The 14934-nt window shown below is 39.4% G+C and overlaps 1 protein-coding gene across 1 annotated transcript in view; it reads left to right on the top strand.

The window, feature by feature from the left end:
* LOC309388255 (contactin-4-like) overlaps positions 1–14934 on the top strand; it is a 588970-nt gene that overhangs the window by 352860 nt on the left and 221176 nt on the right. The window contains exons 3-4 of the mRNA XM_081945445.1: positions 12928–13054; positions 14421–14596. Of these exons, the coding sequence (XP_081801571.1) occupies positions 12928–13054; positions 14421–14596 (303 nt within the window). The remainder of the gene's footprint in view (positions 1–12927; positions 13055–14420; positions 14597–14934) is intronic.

The following is a 14934-nucleotide window of genomic DNA, read 5'->3' as shown; positions in this document are numbered from 1 at the left end:
TCCCGATATTGATTAAATATTGCTAATATTTGTTATTATTAATAATCCTACACATTTGGAACATTGAAGTTATGGTGGAATAATGAGTAATTCATAAAATATTAAATAATAGTATTTAGTAGGTGATTACAAATACAAAGCATACAAAAATGTTATTTATGTTTAAATGAATCAGTGGGAAAATGATAAAGGATTATATAAAAGAGAATAGTATTGGAAGATTAGAATTACACATACCTATTTGTATTATTATTGTTAATGTTGTTTAGAAAAGACTTTACATGGTCAATACACTGTCCACAAAATATGTATGGTGAGCAAAGAAAACTGCAAACAAAACATGTTTTTCAAAACCAAACAAAACAGAGAGCTATTGATTCAATATATTATATATAAACAAAGCTTATTTTTACAAATATTTTACTGAAAAGTAATAGCATATTCTCAGAATAATTCTTAGAATTTATTTAGTTTTAGGTGTGTATGATGAAGTCCACTAAGTTTACAAACCTGTGCATACTTAACTACAGGCGAAGTTCTAAGGAGATTCTCAATCATCCAGGATACAGTTGTCCCAAAGGTGCTTTTTCAAAAGGCAACTGGACTTTTGCCTCTTGAAAAAGCACCTTTGGGACTACAGCTGAAGTTCTTCTGCACACTGCACTCTGAATATATTTATAAACAAAAATATTGTGACAAAGACTCACATTATCCTTCTGATTCTATTCTAATGTTTATACTTCCCATCTCTTTCCTTGCTTATAGATAATGCAAATATTAAATATTAGACCAAACAAGAATAGAACATTTCAGCCTTTGAAAGTACTGAGTGTGTGTGTGTGTGTGTGTGTGTGTGTGTGTGTGTATTAGAGGTGGATTCCTACCTATTCAGTCCAGTTCGGTCTCCCGGGGCAGGTGAGCTGCGCTTGGCCCGGCCGGGTGTGTATGTGTGTCACAAGGCTTCGGGTCAGGAGTACGTGAGCATGGCTGCACCACCAAGAAGAGTAGTTGCCTCTGTTGCCTCTGTTGCCTCCGAAGGCAGTGGGGAGCGGCAGGTGCTGCTGCTGCGGATGCAAGTTGAAGGTGCCTCCAAAACGGTCGTAATCTTCCTCCCTGGGCTCCATCTCCCGGGCAGACGGAGCGAGAGCCTGGGGTCAAGCCCATTGGCCACAGCTGCCACTCCCAAGAGCAAGCTGCTCAGCTGTCCCCCAGAGCAGTCTGGGAGACAAAGACGAGCCCTGGCCTGGCACCCCCCTCTTGTCAAAAAAAAATTCGCACTGTTTTGGTGGGCGTAGCTTGGTGGTGGGTCACATTACTAAGTGTGCATGAGTGAAGTTGGCCATGCCCACTCAGTCGCATATCCTCCACCTACCCATGCCTCCCAAACCGGTAGTAAAAAAAATTGAAACCCACCCCTGATATGTGTGTGTGTGTGTGTGTGTGTGTGTGTGTGTGTATGTTACTGTGAAAGACAGAAATTGGTGAATGTCGACTTTCACCGGTGAATGTGAACACATACCAAATACGTAAGGTTAGGGTTGGGTTAGGGTTAGGGTTAGGGTAGGGTTAGGGTTAGGGTTAGGGTTAGGTATTTAGTGTAAGTCATAAATAAGGGTATTTAGCAAATATTTTGGACATACACCAAGCGACTGTGAATGTTGACATTCACCGGTGAATGTCGACATTCTACAGATTTCTGTCTTTCACTGTAACATATATATATATATATATATATATATGCAAAAACAAAGAGAAGAATTACCCTTTGTGTTTTGCTTGATGCTATATGATGCACCACATTGTCTAAGGTATATAAAGGGCTGCAGTTGGTGATAATTTAGTTTCATGAAATAATAAGTTTTGAGCTGCATGTTAATACTGTATTGTCATCAATACGGAGCATGTAAAAGGAAGAACTGCATTACATTTTTTGTAAAAATGTGGCAGTGTAGAGAAATCTTTTTTTTTAACCTTTTTAAAACAATTATCCATAAATGTGTTCTGGTAGAAATAGGTCATTGCCATTGATTTATATACCAAAGGCTTTGTTACTTTTTCTCCAGCAGGTGTCTTTTTTTCTATATCCTAAAAGATCTGAGTAGCTTTGTAAGGATATTTCTTTTTTAAAAAAAATCTATTCATATACAGTATAATCTGGGACAGGAGGAAAGTTATAAAAATAGGTCAGTCTCCCAATTATCTCAGAGTATAATGAATGATATATGCTTAGTAATAGATAGAAGTGTCTGTTCTTTTATCAGTAAGAAACGTTATAATAAAATTCTTCTTAATTGTTATTCCCCATTTATAGAGTTGAAATGAGGGATTAAATCTGGTATTCCAAAACCAGAGAAAAATTAAGGGTACAAAGCCTGATTTTAAAGTGATTATTCAAAATGTTGCTGTTTTTCTGTGGATTATAATTCAGATGTGAGATTTAGGGCAGTTCCACACCATTACTGTGTCTTTTAAAAGCAATTCAAGATTGATCAGTCTTTGAGGGGAGGATCTGAAGTCGCGACGAGATGATGTGCAATCTCAATGCTCTGAGATCGCAGTCGATACTTTTGCTACTGGGTGGTCCAAACGGACCTAAATCATCCCGCAGAGATGGTGAACAGGAAGAATATGTCTTGCTGATCTCAGGGACATCGCAAAGTCCCTGATTGATCCAAGAGAAGTTCTTCAAGCCAGTAACAAAAAATCCAGCCATTTGGCTGATGAAGTCGGGGAGGCTCCAAAACGGAAGGATTTGGAAGGAGAAAGTGTTTCCAGCTGGTGAGGAATTTTTATGTTTTAAAAGTGACTGCCTATAAAAAACTTAAAATTAATTTAAATTGGAGAACAGAAGAAATAAGCGGCGGAATTAAATTCGGAATGGTTTTGGATAGTGGGTTATCTTACTTTTTAAAATGCTATCTTCACAGATGGAATTTATGCAAGCCTTTTAAAATGAATGGATTAAGTTTCCTTCTATTTTTTTTTCTTTTACTATTCTCTGTAATCTATGGACTAAAATTCTCCTCTTTCATTACTGTGGGTGTTTTTCTAACTCACTTAAGAATCAGACTTTTTGTAAACTTGAAATACAAAAAAGATACAAAAACAAAGAAATTGTAACATTGCAACACTGCTACTCGGAGGCTGGAGGTTTGTGTATTGGAAACGAAACACTTTTTTTTTCACTGATTATCCTGGCTTGGCACTCCAAGATCTCACAGCTTGTTTATAGAGAGTGATAAGAAGAAAAGCACACAGATGTTCCTTTGAAGTATATTTTTAACCAGAGAAAGGTGAAATGTTATTGTGAATCTATGCTTAATTCTGTTAAAACCTTCTAAGCTAGAGCAGCAGTGTTTGTTAGCTGGAGATAATGGCACAATTTCAACAGCAGAAAGAAGTTTTAAATCTGCAAAAGATATTCTCAGAAATACAGAAATTATCAGATACACGTGAGAGGATAGAGAAGAAGTTGGAAGACTTAGTGCACCTAACAGCAAAATATGATGAAGAAGTTGAAGATGCTAATCAAATGGAAAAAGTGGCGGTTAAAATCCTAAAAATAGAAGAGGAAAATGAATATAAAGAAATTAAAATTGCTGATATTTATGGTGATTGGTTTGACTCTGAAAAGGGAAAGCATGGAATACTGAAAGAGGAATTAAATGGAGGGGCAATCTACCCTAGATGGCAAGATACAGAAGAAGAGAAAACAAAAGAATTTATGGATTTAAAGAGAGAAATTTTATTAGCAATATCATTGATAACACTACCGACAATCAAAGATAAGCTGATTAAGGAAACAGAAGAAGGGCATTGAAATTACATGAGAGATTTTATAAGCAAACAGTTGCTAAGAGGAGTCCATACAAAGTTGATTAAAGAGATGATTAGAGGACTGATACCACAAATGGCAGAAGATATGAGACTGTTTTGCTACTGGAAAGATACAGGTTGATAGATGGAAGAGTATAATTTAAAACTAGCTAAACTTAGTGAAACTTAGTGACAATAGATATAGTTAAATAAATAATTGATAATAATAATGATGTATACAATTTGTAGTGTTATGATAAGTAATAACTGGATATGAATATTGAATGGTACCCATGAAAGGAAGATTAGAAACCCTTTTGGATTATATACTGTATAAAGGTTAATAAAAAAATTAAGTTAGATTCAGTTAAGTCTTGATTATTAGGGGAAAAATGATATGATGCAGGATATAGTCAAATAAGGAAGGGATATATATTAGAAAACTTTGTTATTAAATATTATGGATGTTTAGTTAGAATAGGACATAAGGATTAAGTGTCATTGGAAGATTTTAGAAATAGTAAATGAAATGCCAGTATGTGGTTATGTATTAAATCTTGTTGTATTTTATGATGAAGGATGTTTAAACAATTATAGTCAAATGAAAATGGAGGTATGATTATGGTAACATGTATAAATATCTGAGTTAAAATACTTGAGTTAATATGAATTGTGTTTGTTGACTGTGGAAGAGATGCACGTAAGCCTTTTCGTAACCAACTGATACACTTTCTACAGTATGTAAAGATGGATGTGTTGTATTTGTTTTGAAAATAAAAAATAAAAAAAACCTTATAAAAAAAGATTGATCAGTCTTTGTTCTTCGAAATGATGTTGAAATGCAATAGATACCAGGTTTATTCTTTCTCCTTGAGCACAAAGATTGATATGCAGTCAATTTTGTTCTTTTAGATGTTAACTTCTGTGATGATTCTGCCCCAAAGCCTGATAGGTCCAAAAGTGGTCTCTGCAAGGTAGAGAACCCTCCAGTTGACTTGAAGGAAGAAGACTAGCACATTAATGCAAGCCTAGATGTGCAGCGCTTGCCTAAGACACAGGGAAATACATGTTGTAAGGTAAATATTGTCTGATGATGGAAATATTTTTTCTGGTTTGAGTCCCTGTATCTGTCTACACCACGGGTGTCAAACTCATGATGTCATGTTGTTGTCACATGACATGTCATGACATTTTTCCCCTTTGTTAAACTAGGGGTGGGAGTGGCCAGCATGTGACATATCTGGCCCTCGGGCCACTAGTTTGACACCTCTAGTCTGCACTGTTTGTCTCTTAGACGGATTTCAGACTTCACTTTTTTACTTGTCTTGGTTTTCATGTATTACATGATTGAATTTCTGGCTAGACCTGTTGAGCTGCCATTAACTCAGTTTAAGAAACCCCTTAGACTGTTGCTGTCTCTTTGCTTATGGAGAACATTTGAAGACTACAGTATAACTCTGCTATAATTTTAATCTTTCATTTGCCTACTCAATTTTGACATCTTTTCCTGATACCAATGGATCATCCAATACTTAGATCTTTGTTTCAATAAAAACATTACAACTTCCTTATCATCTTTTTAATCTGTTTCCTATATCCTGCCACTCTGCCCATCTTCGCTACTAATTCACCACTTGCCCTTGTCACCTTTACATCTTCCCCTTCCCTTAACCTCTTCTTTCTCTACCACTTCACTGTTGCAGGATGTCTACTTCTCCCAAAACAAAGAGGTAGGTCAGTTATATGTGCATCAATTGGTTAGTTGAATGTGCAAATTTGAGGCTTTCTTTTTAATCCAGATACTACTTGAGGGATCGACAGCTAATGAAAATAATTGATTGGCGAGGGAAGTAAAAACTACTTTTAAATCATTTTTACCCTTTAAAAATTGAGTCTTCTGGAGGCAAAACCACTCATAGCATCCATGGCTTCCACTTCACTTACCTGATTTTACTCTATATTTGCTCAAGATCTAGTTCAGATCTTTTACTGAAGAGTGAAAGCTCAGAAAATTCACTGGTATCTTTTTTATGCAAGGAAAAACACAACAAAACACTAGAGAGAAGAAATCAGTATACTCTCTGGGGCTAAGACATAAATGGTATCACATGGGAAACATTTCTGTCTAGGGACATAAATACTTTTCATAGTCAATATCTTTATCTAGACAGATAATCCTATCCTGCCCTTGCCAGATGCATCTACAGTTTATTCCTGATTGTTCTTGGTTTATGTTTTTGAACCTACTGTCTTCTACTACGTGTAACCTGGAAGTTAACTAGATATGTTTTTGATGATCCAGTTTAAATGCAGAGAATCCAAAATCCTGATCCCAAAGGAGATGTCCCATTTCTGCAAAGTTCATTCATTTCTTCCTAGAAAAGTGCAGAGAAAGAGGAAGTGTTTGAATGCTTTTGATTTCGCTCTAGATTGCAAAATTGTTGGTCAGTAAATTAAATTAGTGAGTTTCCTGACAGTATCAGGGTATATATTTCCATGAATGAATCTCATGGACCCTGATCCCACTCTGCAAGCCTGTGCTGATTCTCTCCTAGTTGGGCTGTGGCACTCTTTTAACCCTGGAGCTTGACAATTTGCCAATAGCCAGCCCTGCCTGCTGGCTCAGTGGCTTTTCTGCCATCCTGAAGCTGTGAAACCTCCAGGGACTTGCCCAGGGCTCAAAGGCTCTTGCAAGCAGACTTGCTTTTTTCTCTTCTTTTTATTTCTCCTTCTCGCAAGAATAAATGTGATAAAGCAAGGAAAGAGAAGGGGATATGCAGGCAGGAGGTTGATTTGTAAGTTCCTTGGTCAACCACCGAGACCTCAGGCTGACTGCTCATCTTTATAAGCTGCCTTGTGGATGGTTACTGCCTATAGTCCAGGCTCTGAGGGTTTGAGGAATAGCAAAAGGGGGTGGCATGGAAGGATCTTTATCTATTCACATATATGCATGTTTTGAAAAAAAATGATATTGCCCTTCAAAGCCCAATTTTGGGGGGCAGTTCGCAACAGACTGTAACATTGATTGTCATAGCTTACATCTCATCTATCCAAATTTCATGTGATGGAGAAGCAAAATCACTTCCCCCCCCCCCCCATAATTGTAGCAGTAGTATTAATTAATTTGCACAGTACTAATGACAAGCATAAACAATGTTATTATTTTGCATTAGTGAGAACAGTACTTTCAGGAAGAAATTAAAAACAGGAACAAGTCTTCTGTTCTCCTTTTTAGTATTAGTTTCTAAATATATCGAATACTGTATATTAAAAACATTATTTTACTGCTACATTAGAAAACACGTGTTTATAATGATTGTGGTTATTATTTGTTAGCAGAATGACAGAAATACTGGCATGCATCAGCACTATTAGAACAATTTTGTCTGACTTTTCATTACTGTGCCCGAAAAAATAATTCTATAAAAACTAACCTGTAGCTGAAGATAAAATTGGGCAATAGTGAGCATATAAATAAAACGCCCCAATTAATAAAAGTGTGCAACTTACTTTTTAATTGTGAGGTGAAACAGGATACTTCTACTTGTATGTGTGAATCAAATAAAATGCCTTTGGATGCTCAAGATTTGTTCTATTAAAATGTTCTTGGACAAAAAGAAAAGTGGGTTGAATTAAAGGTTATGGAATATTGCTTAAGGTAACGTCTTGTTATTATATATTTTTATTACATCTTAACATATTTATAGGGACGCGGTGGCTAAGACGCTGGGGTTGTTGGATCAGAAGGTCAGTAGTTCAGTGGTTCGAATCCCTAATGCTGCATAACAGAGTGAGCTCCTGTTACTTGTCCCAGCTTCTGCCAACCGAGCAGTTTGAAAGCACATAAAAATGCAAGTAGAAAAATAGGGACCACCTTTGGTGGGAAGGTAACAGTGTTCCGTGCACCTTCGGTGTTTAGTCATGCTAGCCACATGACCACGGAGACATCATCGGACAGCGCTGGCTCGTTGGCTTTGAAACGGAGAGGAGCACCTCCCTCTAGAGCCAGAAATGACTAGCATGCATATGCGGAGGGGAAGCTTTACCTTTTTTAACATATTCATGTTGAAATAAATTTATATCATGTAAGGACATTAACTTTTCCATTTTGCCCAAGTGTAAAAATATTCATTTACTTTTTCACCGTTCCAATCAATCATGGTTTGCTATTGCTTGCTTCCTAGGGTTAAAAGAAAGATAATGGGCCAACTGGGTGACTCAGCTAGCCTCATGTCTAAGGCAGGAGTAGAACTCACAGTCTTCTAACTTGATGACTTAACCTCTACACCAAACTGAATTTTTTTCAATGATAAGCAGAATCTTAAGTGAGCTACAGTTCACTTTATCAGAGGCAGGGAGTACGTAGAGATATGCACGAGTTAACAATAACTAGGAGAAAGAAATAAACTAATTTGTTTGATTTTTTTAATATAATGTGACAATGTTTTTTTTTCTTTAATGGCATTTTTTTTCCTCTTCAGGAAAAAAAGTCATACTTGAAAATTATATATCTTACATTGTGAAGGTCTTAACAATCGTTCCTATTTCAAACTTCTCATGAATATGTGTGTATTCATGTCTTAGTTATGAATTAATGTTTTAAAGAACTGAAAAAATGCAATTTCTCTCATTCTTTGTCTTTGTGTGGAATCTACAGAGCAATTTTACATAATTCATTCATATGTGATGTTTTGAATTCTTCATGCCAGATGGCTAACAGGTGCATGCCGTGTAAGATTTTATGTTTAATACTGATTCTCACCATCTGAGATTTTTAACTTCCCAAATGAATAGAATAATGTACCATCTTTTCTTGCAAAAGGACTGTATGGGCTGCCGACTAAACAAATTATGAACTTGGTTATCTCAAACACACAGTGGTAGTAATTAGAGAGGCTGGGAAAAGGAGAAGAATAATCAATTAAATAATGCTAATTGGACATTGTTACCATTTATCCTCTTTTTCCTTTTTCCTTTATTCTAACAGCTGCTGTAGGATTTTTCATATACATTAGTTGATGCAGTTTGTTTGCTTAAAACAAAGTAATAGCCACTAATGGGTTATTTCTATATTAAGAAAATAATTCTGTTGTTTTTTAAGAGTATGCATCAGTGGTATTTTAATGGCTAATCTGCTAATATGTCATGAAATGAATTTGATGGTGTTCATTCGCCCCCCCCTTTTTGGGGGGGGGGGCTTTTTATGTTAGTTTTATTTATTTTATTTATTTATTTATTAAATTTATAGACCGCCCCCTCTCCCCAAAGGGACTCGGGGCGGTGTACAGACCACAATAAAACAATATACAAACTTAGATAATTATAAATACCCATTAAAACAAATTATATGACAGGCTGTACAGTTGTAGTTAAAAATTAAAACAACCTAAAAATCTATCCCTAAACATTTAAAATTTAAAATTTAAAATATAGGCTAGAGGGACACAAAAGCTACAGTTAGGCCAGGCCAGCTAAGTTAAACAGGTGGGTCTTAAGTTTTTTCCGGAAGGAGCGGAGATCAGTCGTTATTCTAATGTCGGGGGGGAGGTCATTCTAGAGGGTCAGGACCATCACAGAGAAGGCCCTACTCCTGGGCATCGCCCGCTGGCACTGCCTAGTGGACGGCACCCGGAGGAGTCCCTCCCTGTGAGAGCGAATCGGCCGCAGGGATGTATGGGGCAGGATACGATCCCGCAGGTAGCTAGGTCCTGTGCCATGGAGCGCTTTAAAGATGATAGTCAACACCTTGAAACGCACCCGAAAAGCCACAGGTAGCCAGTGCAGCCCGCGCAGGAGAGGTGTTACATGAGAGTATCTGGTACCTCCCATAATTGCCCGCGCGCCCTCGTTCTGGACCAACTGCAGCCTTCGGGTGCATCTCAAGGGGAGCCCCATGTAGAGAGCATTGCAATAGTCCAGTCGGGACGTCACCAGTGCATGGGTGACTGTGTGCAGGGCGCCCCGGTCCAATAGGGGGCGCAATTGGTGCACCAAGCGAACCTGGTGGAACGCCCCCCTTGCCACGGCCATCACATGGTCATCCATCGACAGCCGGGCATCCAGGAGGATGCCCAAATTGCGCGCCCGCTCCACGGGGGCCAGCTGTTCACCCCTGATGGCCAGTGATGGAACCCACTGGTTGAACAGGGGCACCGGTAACCACAGCCACTCCGTCTTGGAGGGGTTGAGTTTGAGTCTGTTACTGCCCATCCAGACCCGTACGGCCTCCAGGCACCGGGACATCATTTCGACGGCCTCGTTGGGGTGGTTCGGGGTAGATATGTACAGCTGAGTATCATCAGCGTACAGATGGTACTCAACCCCAACACCGTGGATGATCTCACCCAGCGGCTTCATATATGTGTTGAACAGGAGAGGCGAGAGGACCGACCCCTGCGGCACCCCGCAAGTGAGCGGCCTCAGGGTCGACCTCTGCCCTCCCGTCAGCACACATTGCGCTCGGCCAGAGAGGTAGGAGGAGAACCACCGCAGAATGGTACCCCTCACCTCCAACCCCTCTAGTCGGCGCAATAGGATACCATGGTCGATGGTATCAAAAGCAGCCGAGAGATCTAATAGGACCAGGATGGAGGAGAAACCCCCATCTCTGGCCCTCCAGAGATCATCCACCAATGCGACCAAAGCCGTCTCCGTGCTGTGACCGGGCCGGAAACCGGACTGGCGCGGGTCTAGATAATCAATTTCATCCAAGTGGCATGGGAACTGTTGTGCCACCACACTCTCTACAACCTTTGCCAAAAAGCAAAGGTTGGAGACAGGACAGTAGTTAGCTAATATAGCTGGATCCAGGGAACGCTTCTTGAGTAGGGGCCTCACCACCGCCTCTTTTAAGACGGCTGGCAAGAACCCCTCTCTCAAGGAGGCGTTGACTAACTCCTGGAGCCAGCCTCGTGTGACCTCCCAGGATGCCAGTACAAGCCAAGAGGGACATGGGTCCAGTAAACATGTGGTGGATCGCAGTCGACCACGCAACCTGTCCATATCTTCAGCAGTAACAGAGTCAAACTCCTCCCAAGATGGTCCCTCAAGACTCGTCTCTGGCGTCCCTCCTAGGCCACTGCAGGGGACCCACTTGCTGCGGATCTGAGCGATTTTGTCCTGCAGATATTCCCCAAATTCCTCTGCTCTACCCTGCAAAGGGGCTTCCCGCGGCCTCTGTGAAAGGAGGGAGCGGGTCACCTGAAACAGGACGGCAGGGCGGTTGTCTGCAGACACAATAAGAGCGGCACAATATCGACGCTTGGCCACTCTTAGTGCCACAAGGTAGGTCCGTAAATAGGCTCTTACCTGTGTTCGGTCAGATTCAGAGCGTGAAGATCTCCATCTGCTCTCTAGGCATCTCTTGTGGCGCTTCATCACCCTCAGCTCCTCGGAAAACCAAGGGGCCTAGGTGGATCGCTGCCGCAGGAGAGGCGGCAAAGGTGCAACCCGGTCTAAGGCCCCAGCAGCCGCACTGTTCCATGCGGCCACCAGGTCCTCCATCCGGGCGCGGGTCAGGACTACAGGAAGTGGCCCAAGCTCCGTCTGGAACCTATCAGGTTCCATCAGGCGCCTGGGGCAGAACCATCTAGGACATTCCGGTTCCGCCTCCCCGCGTTGGGGGGTAGCGCTTAGGAAGTCGAGCCGGAGAAGTGAGTGATCTGACCATGACAGGGGTGTAATAGCTAGTTCCCCTACTCCCAGATCACTCCTCCACTGGTCAGAGACGAAAATAAGGTCCAGGCCTCCCTCGTGTGTGGGGCCCTGAATTATTTGGGTCAGGTCCATGGCTGTCATGGAAGCCATGAACTCCCGAGCTACCTTGGATGATCCCCCTGTCGACGGCAGGTTGAAATCCCCCATAACCAATAGCTTGGGGGTCTCAACCGCCATCTCGGCGATCACCTCGAGGAGCTCTGGCAGGGCCGCTGATGCATAGCGAGGAGCCAAGTATGCAATCAGCAAGCCCAACTGTTTCCCTGGGCCCCACTTCACGCATAGAGACTCACACCCGGATACCTGTGGCACAGTGAACTCTCTCGGCTCCAGCCCTTCCTTTACAAAGTTATGAATATCTTTGTCACAACTGGCAATATTTTTTTGAATCCCAAATCTTCAAATGGGTACGGTGTTCAGATTTGAAACAGTTTCTGCTATGTCTTTCAAGTGTTACTTTTACAGCTCACCAATTGTAATGCTACATGCAACTGATACACAACCGGATATTTGTGTACAAAGCTAAGGAATTATATTAATTATTTAAAATAATTGTCTATTCTAATAATGGTATGTTGTGGTTATTATACACAAAAAATAGTATCTTACCCTTACCCTGAGATTCTCAGTTCACTGCAGAAAAAAAAAAAACTATGAAGAAAAATGATATAAAACCTTTCTTCAATGGATCTCCTTTTCTTTTTTTGCAAATATTGCCTTATTCCAGTTATGACAGCCCTCTGGGCATTTCCTCCGCAACTAGTTGACAAAAGCAAGGGATATTCATTTTTATTACTGTGCTTTTCTGATACACTCAGCCATCTGTTATGGATGCTTCTAGACAGCAAACCTCAAGAGGTCCTCAGTAGATCGCAATGTACACATCAATAACTATAACCTAATACCTTCTCCCCTGATACAGAAGGAACATTTGACTCCATTCCTGAACAAAACCCAGCTCCTTCTTTCCCTTGAGCTTAAATAACCAAGAAAGAATTTGTTCTAAGCTCTTGTTTTTTTAATAATCCCTTGGAAACAAAAAGAGAAGTTTCATATTCCAGAATCAATCACATATAGTCTTTTAGGTGCCCAAGTAGGTCAGAATGAATGTGTCAGTTTACTATATTTTACTTTGGATGTGCTCAAATCCATGTCTGATTTCTTTCAAACTATTTACCATGAAAATATGCCTTTTGTACACCATGAATTAATTGTGATTTATAAGAAATGCAGTATTTTATTTTACTACAGATATGATCACCTAAATGTTGTAGCCCAAATGTTTTCTAAATCTGACTGGTATAATTGTTTTATTTATAGTTATTTGCATAATAAACAGTAGTAATTATGATTTAAGTCCATAAAATCTTAATGTCAGTACTCTGTTTATTGTAGATGATAACATACTGCATGGACCAGTTTTTATCCAGGAACCAAGCAGCGTGATTTTTGCACTTGACTCTGAGGGAAAAAAAGTTAAACTGAACTGTGATGTAAAAGGAAATCCTAAGCCAACTATAAGGTAAACTGTCTTTATCAACAACTTTGTCAATATCTTACAGTATCCAGTAATGCCTCCAAGCCAATCAGGCCTCCATGATTTTTTTATACAATCCTACTTTTTGTAAAATAAAATCTGAAATCTTATGCTACTGTTAAGTATCATAAGAGATTCACAGAAATGACAACAACTCCTATGAATGCTGGAATTCAATAACATTTTGTCAGTCTCACACAATATCTCAAGTGTTCAATGATATTTTAGCTATTGGTTGGAAGCATGCCCAGACTTCCCCAACCAATTGAGGAATTTTACAGTTGACCGGAATCAAGTTTCCAGTTGATAAGAAAAGTTTGTTCATTTCTGTTCTATAGTAATCAAGAGATATTCTATTACTTTAGTGGCTCCTGCTGGTAGGAGTAGATACCAGGATTAACTGAGCAGTACTCATCAGCAAATTTGTTCCTTTCCTTGTTTACGTGTCTTATATGCAAAATTTTGATCCTATATAGTGTTTTATTATGTTGCTGAAGTCATGTTCTAATGACACATTTTTAGAAGAATCTGAAGTGTTTAGGACAGCATTTCGCTGTAGTGGTAAAGACAGGAGGATAGAAACCAGGAGACTATGAGTTTAAGTCCTGCTTCAAGAATAAAGGTCAGCTTTGTGACTTTGGGCCTGTCAGCCCATAATATCAGGCTCAGGCAATCAGGCAGTTCCTGTTGCAACCAATGGATCAACACTCAGGAGATCCCCAAAAAAGTTGATCCTGCACTTCTGGGAAAATGTTATCCTGTTTCCCTGAAAATAAGACCTCCCCGGATAATAAGCACAATCGGGCTTTTGAGCACATGGGCTAAAATAAGCCCTCCCTGAAAATATTGCAACACAACAGCAGCCATGAGGTGACCATGCTTGTTGACTCCTGCACCTCAAAAATAATAAGACCTCCCTGAAAATAAGGGAAGGTCAAAAGAAAATAAGATCCTGTCTTATTTTCGGGGAAACACGGTAGGAAGAGAAAAAAAAATGTTTTATTCTTTTGCTGAAGTCATGTTCTAATGACAGGACTTTAGGCACTAATGTAAAAGGGACAATCTAGATTTAAATAAAACAAATAAGTGTAAATGATATGATCTGTCAGGTAGTAGATATAAACACTTTATTTCCTAATATGTGCTTTTGTGCTAGGATATTTAGTTCTAGAATGGCACAAGAGTGGTGTAAATAATGCATCATCTATTGTAACATTATAGACTTTAGGAAGTACATAATTGCTTGCTTGTTAGGAAGTAGATAAGGGATTTTTATTGTATGTCTTCTTCTTGAATACACAAAAAATAGTTAAGGGAGCAAAATTAAACTACCGCCTCTTTTGTAATATAGGTGGAAGTTAAATGGAACCATTGTTGACATTGGTATGGATTACCGCTACAGTGTGGTTGAAGGCAGCTTGTTGATCAATAATCCCAATAAAACTCAAGATGCTGGAACATACCAGTGCATCGCAACAAATTCATTTGGAACAATTGTTAGCCGAGAAGCTAAACTGCAATTTGCTTGTAAGTAGAAATTATATAATATGCCATATACTGCTTTACTATAGCATAATATTGAGAAAAGTGATAACATTAGCTATGTTAGAGTATTATTTGTTATTCTATTTAGAATGTGTCCTGATTTGGAGAATAAATTCTTAAATTGGTTTGGAATTATATTTTGATGGGTCTTGTTTTGGCTAAAATAGTAAACGGTAATTTTTTTAGTTGGGTAGAAAAGAAAAAATGATCTATCACTATAGATCTGATAAGGTTGTAACTGTTTAACATCTTATTAAACTTCCTAAGAATTCAAATGTACATGAGCGCTGTCTCTCTCTCTCTCTCTTTCTCTCACCCCC

Source organism: Natrix helvetica (genome assembly GCF_964273705.1).
Source record: "Natrix helvetica genome assembly, chromosome: 1".
NCBI lineage: Eukaryota > Metazoa > Chordata > Lepidosauria > Squamata > Natricidae > Natrix > Natrix helvetica.
The sequence above is the reverse complement of the archived record's forward strand: the minus strand, read 5'-3'. Positions and strand labels throughout refer to the sequence as shown.